Genomic DNA, 15,052 nt, shown 5'->3' with positions numbered 1-15,052 from the left:
AAGAATTTGAATTAAATAAACCTAAGAAACTAAAAAAAATATTTTGTGTTTTGTCATGTCTTTTCCACTCCCTAAGTGCTTAAACTGGTCTATTGAAGACGTCGTGCAATGGATATCTGATCTTGGATTTCCACATTACAGAAACTGTATCAAGGAAAACTTTATAAATGGAAGAAAACTAATACTTCTAGATGCAAGGTAATTTTTTTAAAGTGGAGCAAATTAACAACCTTATAATGTTTTTTATAAATATTATATGTATGAAATTGTGTTAACTACTTATATATTACAAACGTATGTTTATGATTGTAATATAGGAGTATTAGTTTAATTAAATATTTTAGAGTGTTAATGAATGAAGTTTACTGAACAAAAAGCAAAAAAAAAAACAAAAAATTTTTGCTTAAAAATGTTTGGTTCAATGACCTGGATAGCAAAAAGACCTCTCGGTCATCGAGTTGCATACCCAAACTTAATCAAAATTATAAAGAGCTAAAAATGAAAAAAAAAAATGAAAAATTTAAACTCTAAAACAAAAAGCTCTATGAAAAGTGACACTATTAAACTTTACAACATTAAATATTTTTCTTAAACAAAAATAAACTAAAAAAAAGAATTTTCCAAAAAAAATTAAAGAATTTTTACACGCACACACATCAACATTATATACACATAAATATATATCTAACTTTACGTTAAAAGGTTAAGTTTTTATCTGAAGTTTCAATTTTAAAATTAATCCAGAACTTTGCAAGTAAATTACCCTTTTATATGATTTGAAAGAGAAAAAAAATATATATTAAGTTAATTCCTTTTTTTATGTGTGTTTAAGAATTTCCACTCTACTACCAACTTATTTTAACTTATCAAAAAATAAGTAACAGTAAAATATAACTATAACATTAAAAAAATAAAAATAACGTAAAACTGCAATATTCAAACAAAGTAAAATAAAGCTGTATCCATAAAAAAAATGCTTAAACTATATAAAAAGTATAGAATAAATATATCATTTTAATTAAGTTTTTTGTGCTAAAAAGGTTCTTTTTTTGATAATTTAAGTTGAAAAATAAAAATATTTCACATTTGAATAGCTACATGAACTATTGTAAATTTATTTTTAGAATTTTAAAGAAGTGATTTTTACAATAACTGAACTTAACTTTTATAAATAAAAATATGAAAATACGTATTACTTAGAAAAAAAAAACAATAATAATTTTAACAACAATGATATTAACAACAACAAATTTCTTTCCACTAAATCAATCAAAAAAAAAACTCTTTTCTCTTTGAAAAACTTGTCTAAGTCTTAACTAAAATAATAGAAAGAAAACAACATTTGTAAACATAAAAAAGAATAATTTTGCTTTGCTCAAAAATAGATTTTTCTTTAACATAAATTTGCTTGAAACAGTTATCTCAGCTTGCTTTTTAAATACTTTATTTTCTGCTAAAATATAAACATCTATAACTATTCTTTTTACATTTTCATGCAATAAAAAAAGATAATAAAGTATAGATTAAAAAAGTTTGTAAGCAGAAAAAAGATTAAAAAAAAAAGTTTGTAAGTATACTGAACTTAATTCAAAAAAGTAATCTTAAAGAATAGTCTTAGAAATAACTGGACAGAAAATGCTAAAATCTCAACTAAACCAATGTTAATGTAACCAAACAAATCTACTTTCCAACAAAAAAATTAAAAAAAATAAACAAAAATTGGATATTAAATGAATTATTAAATAATAATCTTTAACTACAGTCTTAGAAATAATTAAATAGAAAATGCTAAAATCCAGACTAAACCAATGTTACTGTGACCAAACATATCAACTTTTGGACAAAAAAAAAAAACTAAAATATAAAAAAATTAATAATTAATAAAAATTTGGATATTAAATGACAAGTACTATTAACTCCTTAAACAAAGTAAATAGGGAGTAGGAATGATCACTAATGACCTTGAGAATTACTATTTAAAAGATAACTTTTAAGTTCATGCTGGAACTTTCCAAAATGACTTATACTTTTTAAACTTAATGGTAACTTAGTCCACAACTTACTACCTTGGAAGGATAGTGATTTATGACCTATTTTGCTGTTGAATCTAGGTAGGAAAAAATTTGTTTCTGAAGACCTGGTATGATGATTATGTACATTTTTTACACTTTTATAGTAATTTTTAAAGTTATCTGGTAACAAATTGTTGTTAAACTTAAACATAAAAAGACCTAATTCATATAAATACAAACTCTCAACATTTAATATTTTTTCTGAGATTTTAATTCTCTTACACTGTCATCATATTTCTTATAATGTATGCATCTAAGTGCTATATTTATGAGAACATTAATATCATTTATACATTTTTTATTTGCTCTTCCCCAGCACAACAAGCCGTATCTAACATTGCTCATAAGCAAAGAATTAAAAATCAAATATAATGCTTTTTCATTTAAGAAGTGTCTGGTTTTATATAATATACCCAATGTTTTTTGTAATTTTGTTTTTATAGTTTCTATGTGTTCTGACCATTTTAAATTTCTGTCTATAATTATTCCCAAATATTTATAGCTATTTGTGTTTGATATAATTGTTTTACCTATTTTTACATTAGGATCTTTATTTTTCCAAAAAATATTTTTTGATTGATATAAAATCATGCTTCTGGTTTTATTAAGATTTAATTTAAGTTTATTTTCCATAAGCCAATCTGATACCTTTTTAAGTTCTATGATAAATTTTTACTGTCATTTAGATATGTGTCTTTTGTATATGTTTTGTATAACATTGTGTCATCTGCAAAGTTGAGGATGTTAAGACCAGTGTTGTTCTGTAGGTCATTTATATGTATTAAGAATAACAACGGTCCTAATACTGACCCCTGTAAAACCCCAATTTCACATTTTTCACAGGTTGACTCATATCCTCCAAAGCTAACAAATTGTTTCCTTCCATCTAGATATGAGCTGATTAGCAGATGCATATTTCCTCTCACTCCATAACTTTCCAATTTCCTTAGTAAAATATTTCTATCTACACTGTCAAACGCTTTACTTAAATCCAAAAAGACTGCACAAACTGCGTTTCCTTTATCAAAATAAAATTTTCTTGATTAAATATATAAATTAAAAGAACTAATTAGTAATTCACACTCCATTTTAAAACAGAACCTTCTAAAAATACTAAGAATATTTTTTAAATGTTACCTACCTGACTTTTTTAGCATTGATATTTAATCTAGTTAAGTACACCAGGGTTGCCAAAAAACCTGAAAACCTGAAAAAACATGGAATTTGACAATTTAGGCTAAAAAACTTGGAACGTGAGAAACTATAAAAAATAACTTGGAAAAACCTGGAATTTTTAACAATTTTAAGTATTAAATAGTAAAGATTTTGATTTGACACAAAAAATCTATCCTATAGATAAATTTTTTTTGTCACCATCAAAAGTCTTTTTATTTAAAAAAAAGTAGCCTCACAGTATCTTTTCAATATGTTTATACTATTTAACACAGTTTCTTACTTTAAACTTAACTTTAAACTAAAAATAGACCCAAAAATGTGTACTTTAAAAAAACCTGGAAGAAATTTTAAAAATCTGGAGAAAATTCCCCAGAAAATGTTTATTGTTGCAAAGGGTAGAGTTTGAGACTGATGTTTTTTTACCATAAAAAAAAATTGCCTAAAACACTTGGCAACCCTGGTGTACACACAGATCTTGACTTTAAGTTTTGCATGCTGGCAGTTTAAATCGGAATATTACACTTATAAAAAACCTAAAAAAATCTTATTTTTTAAACATTTTTCTTCTAAAAATTAAAACCTAAATTATATAAGAAATTACTGTTATAGGCAGTAAAAATATAAGGTATTTAGAAATTATTATTTATGTTTATTTTAACATGCATTTAAAAATATTACAATAATACTTTTAGTAAGATGTTACTTTAAAGTACATTTTAAAAACTTATATTAAATTGTCAAAAAAACAAAAGAAAGTTTATACCTTCAAAAACCATTAGATTAAGAAAATCTGAAAAGTTGGAAGAGTTTATTAAATAACAGTGACCACCCTAATTTTGGTCATTTTCATAGCATATATTTTATAGTCACAAATTAAAATTTTAAATAAAAAAACACAGAGTATTTCAAATGTGACTTTGTAGCATAGGGTTGCAAATGTTTTAATGATAATATAGAAAATAAAAAGATTTTAAAGCTCAAACTCTCTGGCTTTGTTCATTGATGTAATACATTTAGTAAGCCTTTTATGGCGTTTTAAAATCATGCCAACTGAGTCTAGATTGGAATTTTTGTTTATTTATCTTACACTGACTCAGAATACTTAAATAATTTTTGATAAATTTAAACTATTTTTTGTTAAAAGTTAATAAGATTTTCCTGATTAAGCTTTAAATATTAGTTTCTTTTAGGTTTAACATATATTTTACCAATCTTTTTTATTTTTATTTCATTTTTTATGTTTAAAATATTAGTTCTATTAAGACAGTGGGCACTTGTTTTTTAATTTCTTCTAGGCTTTTTAAAGTACAAGTTTTTAGTACAGTTAAAGTCTGTTTTAAGTAAAAATATAATTTTAATGTAAAATTGTTTTTATTAGTACAAAATTACTGAAAAGACATGGTAGGCTATTTCAAGTAAAAAAGATGTAAATTATGTGTTTTAATTATTAGTTATTTGTTGTATAATCTAAATTTTATTATTTTACCTAAAAGAATTGAAATGATCCTTGCTTGTTACTTTACACCTTAGTAGTGTAGTAATAATAATAATCATAATAACATCAATAAAAACTAGGCCTGCTGCCAGCAAAAGTTATTGCTTATAATCTTTTATTTTCTTGTCTTCCTCTTTTTAAAGGATAGCTGGTTTGATCTTGCATTTGGAATTACTTTTTGAGTCTATTAACTTTCTGTTGTCATTTTAAGATTGCTAAAATGTTTGGAATGTAGCTTAATTTTTTTGTTTTTTTTTTTGTTAAGGCCATATGAGATTCCACCTTGATTTTTACAAGTTTATCTTATTTTGTAGAGTTTAATCTGAGCTATCAGATATTTTTAACCGCTTAACATAGTTCAATTCAACTTTCAAGATATAAGCAATCAAAATTGGTGACCTCAATAGGTTCCTAATAGAATGCGCATAACCAAAAAGGCAATAAAAAAGACTATTTGACCAAAAATCTGTCTTCTCCTTAATTTTTAACTCATATTTCTCAAATTTGTAGAGTAATCCATTATTAATATTCAAGTCAATTTGCTGCGTCAATTTTTAACTTTGAATGATAAAAAAAAATTTCAATTTTATTTTTATCAACAAATTACCAACATTCAAAGTATTTTAAAGTATAAAAGGAATGTTTCCTAAAAAGTTGAGGTCTCTTGCTCGAAACATGAAGGAAAAAAAAAAAAGTTTTTATTTTAAAAATTTAAATTTCTGAGAAACTTGACAATGAAAAACTTATGGTTCATACGCTTGTATAAAAAATTTAGAAAAAACTAAATAATTTTTTTATTTACATATGAAAAGGCTTGTAGTTTAGACTTTAGCTTTTATATAATAGAAAATGTTAGTTTATGTATAAAAAAGTTACACTCCAATATGGCCTTAACGTATTTCTTTAGCTATCTGTATTACAAAAGTGTGTATTGATTATTCTTTGAAACCTTTGCTTTTTGTTAAAGAAGTACAATAAGTAGGATTAATTGTACACATTTTATTCTTTTGCTTTTTTTTTGGATTTTTTTACGTTTTTGCAATATATAATTAAATTTTTTCAATTAAACATCGCTTGCAGTTTTCATTACCTGAATTTCGTTCATTCAAATGTTTTTATATTACACTCAATCTCATATGTCAAGTTTTTCAGTTTATAAAATAGTTTACACTTTTTATTAGATTAAGTATTTTTATAGTTTTTATCTCCAGGGCTGATTTTTATGTGTTACTAGACGTTTTGTAGTATATTTTAGCTCTGTCCAATATAAGTTTTGGTTTCTTTGTTAGTTTTGATTCTAACCTCATTAATGACATTTTCCCTTTTGCATTTTTACTTTTAGATGGAACTAAATTTATTTTCTGCAACTAAAAGTTTTATTCCTTTCTTTTTTATTTTTATATTTCCAAGTGTTTTTCCTTTTTTAAATAAATTTTTCATATGTTTCATACAACGGTAAATAATTCTTATGTTATTTTAGAATATGAGTTTTCTTAGGTTGCTGTATTTGTTTGTAATCTTTAATCAACTAAATAAGCCAATTATTTTTACTTAATGGCCATTTAACCTTGAAGTACCTAAAACTTTGAAATTTGGGCCACAACGACCTAGAAAAAAATGGAGTTAAAAAAAATGTTTAAAAAAGAATAAAATACAGTTTTGATCAGAAATTGCTATTTTATTAAATAAAAAATATACATTGCTCAGAGTTTAATTATTTTGAAATTCACACTTGAAATTGTAATACAGTGTTTTTGTACTATTAAAAACAACTTTTTACTTTTAATTTTATCTCCTACTTAAAAGAAACAAAAATCTTGTAATTTAAAAACTAGGAATAAAATCACAAGAACTTAAAGAAATTCCTTTCTCCATCAATTTTGCAGAAAGCCCTTTAAACTAAATACACATTTGTTTTTATATTTCTGTTACCACTTTTTATTAACTATCAGTTTTTGTAATATTTAAAAAACTTTTTATTTCTAATTGATTGAATTTTTTTCTAACAAAAAACTTAAGGCTATAAATGAGTAAGTTTTTACAAAAGCTGATGTTGGCCCTTATTTGAAAGCTCTACTTGTTTATGTAATATGATAATATATAATATAACGTATTTTTATTGATCATAAATTTCCAATTAGCTTTGAGAATCAATTAACTTAAAAGTTGATTAACTTGAAAGTTTTGATACAAATTATGAAGAGTAAGTTTTTTATTGGTTATTTATTATCTTAAAATTTTTAAAGTTACTAAAATTCTATCTTCTGCTTATTTTCAAAAGCAATTAAACTCAAATTTTTAGGAAAATTAAACACATACCTACCATAGGATTTTTTATTATTATGTTCAGATTAGACTGATAAAGTTTCAGTACAATTGCTTAAAAGTTGTAGAAAAACAAAGCTTTTTCATGAATGTGTTTATTAGGTTATTTTTGGTCCTCCTCTATAAGAAACCTATTAAGCTCTCCAGCTTTGTACAGCTTTATCTTAAAAGTTAATTGAGTTTTTAAAAATGGTAAAAAGATACTACTAGCTAAGTTAAAGTTCTTTGAAACAAAATCATTATATACAAAAGTGCTTCACCCTATATAGTCTTTTTTATTTTATTAAAAAAATATGTACTGGATGTAATTAACAGTTTTTTTAATAAGCAATTTAAGAAAAGTTCTTATTTTTATGATAACTTATTAGCTTTACCTTTAAACTTAGGCTGGCTATATATAAATTACATCAGTTTTTAATCAACATGATCAAATCTTTCAAATATTAACTAATTCATCATAGTACATAAAAGAATTTAAAATATTTCTGGTCATACATAGTCACTGTAAAACAAGTTAAATTATTAATCTCCAATTCCATCAGTATATAAATACAAGTTTAGTTGATTAAAATAATATTAATTAAACAAAATATTTGCAGCAACCTGCCGAAGATAGGCATCCACAACTTTGAAGACATCCTGACAATAACCTCTTCGGTCAGGGCACTGCTGCAAATGGACCCGCCAAAATGGGACGTTAGCATAGCGGACGAACGAGTCAAACCCCAAACAAGATTCATCGAGCAGAAGTGCAGGACCGGTAGGAAAATTGACGGGTTTACAGTTGAGATGTTCGACCAATCGGGATTCGATTGTTTCCTCGGGCAGGAAGAACTGTAAAATTTTTTGATTCTTCTTAATTTTTTTTAATCCTAATTTTAAACTGCTTTGATATTACTCGAAAAAAAAAAAGGTTTTTAAGAGTAAAATCTGTATATTGTGATGTGTGTCAAACTGTTGTTTTTTGTATGATTTTGTTGTTAAACTGTGAAGCTAAATTTAGACGTGTTATTTTTGCATTTTGTAATCATTTATTGTGTAATTGCATTTCTGTAGGGTCACTAAGTCATGAATAATTAAAAGTCTTCATTAATATTGATATATACAATATTGCACTTCTATTATTAATTAGATGTATAAATTTTCTTAACATGCTTTACAACTAGTTTTTGTTTTAAATATTTTTGCTTGACACTTAAGTTTTCAGAAAGTTAAGGTGAATGAAAAAGTCGATTTGATTTTTTATTTATTTGTGTTTAGTTTGCATTTGTGTATGTATTGAGTTTTATAAATATAAAGTTGTGTTACTACTAAACTTATTCGTAGAAATATCTTAAAACACATCATAATCAGAATTAAATGATAATTTATTATTTTCGGTGTAACTCTCTTTTTGTGCTGTTTAACTTTGAGTAAATCGTTTAAGATTTTAGACACAAGTTTGATAATACTATTGCCAAAAAAAGTTTGTTTCACTAAAAATGCACTGAGAAATTATGAGTTGTTTTTATGCTAGTGTTCAGGTAGTCATTTTAGTTTTACTAAGAATAAATTAACTAATTTAAAGATAATGATTATACAAAAGAAAACTTTTACTATAAAATATTAGATTAAACTTTGTGTTTCAGATTTAATTGAAAAACTTTGTATTAAAAGTGTTGTAAATATTTTGCCATAAAAATAGTGAATTAAAAACTAAAAAAACTACCAATACAAAACTCACACTGACATAATATACTAAAATGAAGTTAAAAACCTGAAATCATAAAAAAAAAACTAATTTTTATATTCGTTTACTATAATTAGTTTTAGCTTATTTAGAGAACTCCATTCAGAGTAGAAAACCAGTTAAATGTTTTACGTTTTACACATGGTATAATATATTAAATATGGTATTTTAACAAAATAAGTGTGTGATTTTAATCAACTGTACTAAAATTATAATGATTACGTTTGAATAAAAAATCTAGAACTATATTTCTAACAACGGGTAAAAATAGAGTAAACTTATTAATCAAAAATATGAGTAGTACCTTTTATTATTATTATAGATCGCTATCTTTTTAAATTTGATTTGTTTACTTTTTGTAATAGGTTTTAAATTTATATATACAAACTTTAAACAACTGTTATAGCTAGAAATAGTTTTTAGATGTTAAGACTAATCTATACAAAAAGGTTAAATACTCGTTTATTTGTTATACTTAAAACAATTAAATTTTGTTTGTTGCTAATATTAACAGTAGCTTTAAATCCAGTTTACTTATAATAAATTTAGCCTAAAGAAGCTTACATAGGAATAAGATACTATTTTTTTTAAGACTGGTGCATAATCTAAACCTATGATTAAGTTTTTATTTGTTTTGATATATGTCATATAAGTTTTAAAATTAATTCAGTTTTTTATTACTTGAACCACAAATCAATAAGTTTAATGGTAAGCTCTATCTTGATGGCAGAGATCAAAAAACGTTAAGTTTTTTCACTAATTTTTCTGCCTAAATTTTTGATCTATATTATGTATTTAAAAGAAACAACAACAATGTTACTGAAATATTTTATTGTCGAATTGATAGCGTAGAATTGGAACAGAAACAAGTTTGGTTTACATACTTTTATAATATAAACTTCATCTTCTATTGAACCTTATGTGCTCACACACGAAGTTAGCTGTCGCATTCACGCAGGTGAACTGGTTTTTACAGATTTCTTTTGTACTGAAGGCAGTAACCGCTTTTAAAATTTTCGTTTTCACTCTTTATCCAGAAACTTCAACCGGTTTCAGTCAACGGGTGAAGTGCAGTCCTGCAGTTAGATTTTTTTTTGAGTTTTCTTTTTTTTACTTGTCCACAAAACGAGTATTGTTTTAACTTGTTAAAAGTTTTTGAATATCGTAATTAATCTGGTAATTTGAACTCAATAAAGGCAGCTAAGAATAACAAAAAAAAAGTAAAAAAAATATAGCACTTAAAAATATATAAAGTTAACTATTATTAACAAAATGTTGAGACTGGATTAACTAAATCTCATTCTAGATTTAGAAAAAAATTTTCCTGAGATTTTTTAAAAATCTTGATATTTCCCTGAAATTTTTAGAAAAAACCAAAACTGCCCTGAGTTTCCCTGAGATTTTCTATAACTTGAAAATTCCCTGAGTGTGTGGAAACCCTGTAGTATATTTAAACAACAAGCATATCATGTTAAACTTTTAACTCACAATTAACTTTATATAAATCTTAAAAGTTATTTTATTTTAAATATTTGGGTTCAAAACAAACAGTCATTTTTGAAATGTATCGACCTTTCTAACCAAACTAGGTACTCTAAAAACCTGTTGATCGATGCAAATCCGTGGTGTACGACTCGATAACCGAAAGGTTTTTTCATACACCTGGTCCTAAGATCAAACTTTTGAGCTTTTTGTTTATCGTTCAACAAACGAATATATTTCAACCCGAAGTGTTTTGCTATTTTTTTGAACTGTTTATCACAGGTTTCTATAATTTTACTGTCTTAAATAACTTAGCCAGAAACAGTTTTAAATAGTACAACTTTTTTTCAGTTTTCCTTAAGCATTATGTGTTTATTCTAATAAGTGTATTTATTTTGAAGCCTTTAACTAATTTAAAAGCATTACCAAAAAGTCACTTTTTACAAAACCTGGCTGAAAAAACTGAGTTTAATCATTTTTTCAATTGCTTTTTTAATATTTTTACAAACGTAAATACACTCATAAAACCTAAACGTTCTTTATTACAATATTTACTGACAATTTGTTATTTCTAATAAAGTTATGATGTTATATTAAGTTGGTGTCTGTTAATATACCAAGTCGGACATGACACCAAGACTTGCTAGAAAATTTTAAATCAGTTGTAGGATGGTATTAGAGTTGTGTCACTTCAATAAAATTTAACATTTTGTAATAGTTGTATAATGTTTGTATATTTCGTTTTAGTTTACACTTGTTAGTTTTGCTTTTTTTTTAGTTATACACATATGGTGGTTAGTTGATTTTAGTAAAAAGTTGTAACGCAAAAAAAATAGATTACAAGTTTAATGTTACAACACCAATTTTCTACTAAAATTAGTTTTTTAAACTGTTAAAGACTGAATACTTTTTAGAAGCAATAAAAATTAAAATATTAGTTATATGTTAGAAGTTTTTTTCGCTTTAAGTATGTAATACTATTAAGTTTTCATAGTTTCTTTAAGTTTTGAAATTATTTTGTTTTCTTTAATTTGTTACGATATATTTAAATGGAAAATATAATAACAATTATACATAAAAGAAAGTACATTCTGTTAGCTTTTGTAATCATACGGTATTTACTTTTATAGTATTTTCTAAAAAGTTTTAATTTGATCATGTTATAACAACTATATTGTTTATTGTGCAGTGTTGGACTCAGGGATAAAAACCTGAGCAACTTAAACAGTACACACAAAAAAAATGTTGATGTAAATATTTTAATATTTCATGCTATTCCTTTAAATGTTAATCCTTATACTTTCATAAAATCTAATTTAATTTCTAGTTTTGACTGAAAGTTTTAACATAAGATAGCTTTATAACAATCAGAATATAAATTCAAAATATTTTTTCATCTTATAAATATTTGAAGTTTTCGTAACTTAAATTTATTCTTTAAATCTTAAATTACGTCGAAATAACAAAAACAAAACCAGACTAGCATATGCACAATGGTTTTTATAAAATTCTTTTTTCATTAATTGTTTAGAATTTGCGAACATGTTTCTTATTTTTTCACATTGATTTTAAAGCTAGTTAATGATAAAAAAAGTAACTACAAAGTAGTGTACTTAATTATAAAGTTATGTGTTTTACAGTTTATTAAACGACAAAAATTTTGCTCAAAATATTTGGTCGTACGACCTGGTGCACAAAAAATGTTTATCCGGGTTGCACACCACGGATACCTTTTAACCTCTTGTCCAGGACTCGTATTAACATAATATTTAAGAAAACAAGCGTAAACACTTTTTGATTATTTATTCAATGCATTATATTCATCAATTTACATTAATATATTTTTGTTTAAAATATTTTGATAAGAGAATCGTTACTTATTCAAGAAAATTGCAAAACTGTAATCTGAATTTTGGTAAAAGAATATGACCTTTCACTAATTATAATTTTTCCAGATAAACTTAAGCTAAAACATCAACGAACGACCAACATAAATGTAAAACATTTCTTTATGGTGACTGAAAAGTCTTTCCATAATCCAGGTCTTATGACCAAAATTTTGAGCGGTATAGTCTTCAACGTGTTCAATCAAATTACCTTACCTCTATTATGACTAATAATTTAGCAAAGAGGGTACGTGTAATGTTAAATTAGTTTTGAGTTACTGCAGTTATGGTATTAAATATAAAAAAATCAAAATTCCTGATCCCAAAACTAGTTAAGGTAGATAGCGAGAAGTTGTGCAAAAAACAATCTGTAAACTAGTAAAGGAATTTTAAAAAGTACATTTTGGTTTTAAAATTTTTATTGTAATGTTACATTTAATCTTAAATCTTCTTTATTTAGTCATTTTTTGTGAACACGGTGCTAGTCTTCAAAATATATAAACTCCCAGTGTTTATACAGTAATATTTTTGGAGCTTAAATAGTTTGGACTACAAAGAAAGTTTATAGATTAAACGCTAAATATTGTTGAATAGAACAATCTATAAAGTCTTAATCTTTAAGAAAAAGTACAAACTAAAAAACACATTTTATTACATAAATTGATAAACATTATAATAAATACTAAAGTTTTTTTTCAAAAAAACAAACTTCTTGAAAGGTATAACTTTAATTTTTTTTAGTGTACTTATATATAAACTGCCGACAATGTTTATTATAATAAGCTCTAAAACTACACTTTGTTTTTTTTTGTTAAACTATTAGTTTATTGAACGACAAAAAAGACGCTTAAAATATTTGGTCCTAAGACCTGGTACACAAAAAAAAGCTTTTCGGTTAGCGATTCACACACCACAGGTACCTTATAACGTCTTGTCTAGGACAAACTAAGCTAAAAAAATATTTTAATTTTTACACCAAATTATGACCAAAAAATTAACAGCACATCTTACTTTCAATTTAAATCGTGCTTCTAAACTTTATCCAATGTTTCTTAAATTATTATGTTTAAAAGAAGTTGTAATCATCAGTTAGTTGGATTTTACCTGTAGGCCATATATTATCTATACATATGGTAGTATTGTTTGTTTATCTAATCGAATAAATAAGTAACGTAAATAACATAATACAGAGTTGCCAAATACTTTTGAGAAATTTCTTCCATAAAAACCTTCCAAGATTTTAAAAGCACACGTTTTTGGGTCTAATTTTAGCTTAAACTTAAGTTTGAAAACTGTGCTAAGTAGTATAACAACATCGAAAAATACTGTAATGCCACTTTAAATGTGTTTTTTAATAAAAAAATTTTAGATAATGACCAAAAGTTTTTGTCTATATGGTAGAATCTTAGTGTCAAATTAAAATCTCACAATTTAACATGTAAAAATTGCTTAAAACTCCATGTTTTTTAGTAAATTTTATTCAAAATTCAAGGCTTTGTAGTGATTTTTTCAATTTTTTTTTTAAGTTTTAGGTTTTTTAACCTAAATTATCAAATTCAAAGTTTTTGTCAATCCTGATAATAATAGGTTAGGGACGGGCAATGTAAGGCTTGCTGGATGATATCTGAATTGCGACGTATTTTTAAAAGCAACTAACATTGAGACGCCAAGTTATTGCAAGTTTATTGTCCATATGATGGATCTAGGCATCAAAACCTAGGCTACTTAAAAAGAAAAACACGTAACGAAATAAATCAATTATTAAAATAACACAAAAAGTTCACTTTGTTTAAAATAAAGATAAAAACGTGTTTTAATATAACATGTATATAATTTAATTATTAACATAAAAATCAAAAATTTTAATCACAAACTTATACTTGTTTACACTTTGGTGTAGAACGATCAACATGAAATATTTAAATGCATTCACTAACAACAAAAACGAAAACTAAAAAATAAAAACTAAAGCCCAAAGCATAATAACAGTAGACTTGTCAGATAAATAATCATTTAACGTACTGAAAAAGGACTCATCATTGATCATTAACATAACAAAAGCGCTGCTTTAAAAGTTGAACTATGGGCTAAGCTAAATCTCAAAATTAAATAAACGGTTGATAAAATTTACTTATTAATTTTAATAACAAACATTTTGTTTAAGCCAAATTTTTAAACTTAAATCAAAATTCTTTACCTTTTTTGCAAGAAACTAATTCATTTGGAAGTTTGTTCCATAGTTCAACTGAACGATAAAAAAAAATATGCCAAGCCTCATTATTTAAGTGATGTTTGCATTAGTTTTTTGCTTTATCCTCTCAGTAAGTAATTAGTTCTATAAGGTTCAAAAACTGATTTTATATTAATTTTAGTTTCACAGTTAACTAGTTTAAAAAAAGTAATGAGATCAAGTTCAAGTATTCTGTATTCTAAAAACTTAATACTAAATTTTGTTAGTCTACCAAGGTAAGACGTATAAGAAATATTGCAGCGGTTGAAGATTAATCTGGTATGTTTTTATTGAACAGATTTTGTATGGTTAGTATCTTTATTTAAGTATGGAGACCAGATCGAGGTGTTATATTCCAGCTTAGGACGAATGTATATGAGAAAAAAACTTTTTATGCATGTTTATATCCGTAGACTTAAAGCTATTTAAAACTTGAAAAGTTGTAGTTGATGCAATTCGGTAAAAGTAATTAATTTGGTAGTTCCATTTTAAGTTTTCAGCAACAAAAATTTCAATACTTTAGCTGAAGATAAGTTTGTATTGCTTTTTTAAAGTCAAAAGTAAAGATAGTAATGTTTTTTTTTTTGAATATCTAGAGCTTGACATTTACTAGGGTTTAAGTTTAATTTTTTTTCCCTTAGCCAATTGTAAATTTTA

General features: G+C 24.9%; 1 protein-coding gene across 1 annotated transcript; it reads left to right on the top strand.

Annotated features, from left to right (window-relative positions):
- The first annotated feature begins 39 nt into the window (after positions 1–39).
- LOC145844404 (sterile alpha motif domain-containing protein 15-like) lies at positions 40–8,217 on the top strand. The gene is made up of 2 exons (XM_082951800.1): positions 40–198; positions 7,668–8,217. The coding sequence occupies exons 1-2, from the start codon at positions 56–58 to the stop codon at positions 7,906–7,908; spliced, it is 384 nt and encodes a 127-aa protein (XP_082807926.1). The 5' UTR covers positions 40–55; the 3' UTR covers positions 7,909–8,217.
- The last annotated feature ends 6,835 nt before the right edge of the window (positions 8,218–15,052 follow it).

The sequence above is a fragment of the Thalia democratica genome, chromosome 9 (assembly GCF_965202585.1).
Source record: "Thalia democratica chromosome 9, ktThaDemo2.hap1.1, whole genome shotgun sequence".
Classification (NCBI taxonomy): Eukaryota; Metazoa; Chordata; class Thaliacea; order Salpida; family Salpidae; genus Thalia; species Thalia democratica.
The sequence above is the reverse complement of the archived record's forward strand: the minus strand, read 5'-3'. Positions and strand labels throughout refer to the sequence as shown.

Excerpts from the sequence above, each read along its gene's own strand:
- LOC145844404 (XM_082951800.1), top strand. The coding sequence starts at position 56 with ATGTCTTTTCCACTCCCTAAGTGCTTAAACTGGTCTATTGAAGACGTC. Across the intron at positions 199-7,667 it reads CTAATACTTCTAGATGCAAG|CAACCTGCCGAAGATAGGCA; the intron begins GTAATTTTTTTA and ends AAATATTTGCAG.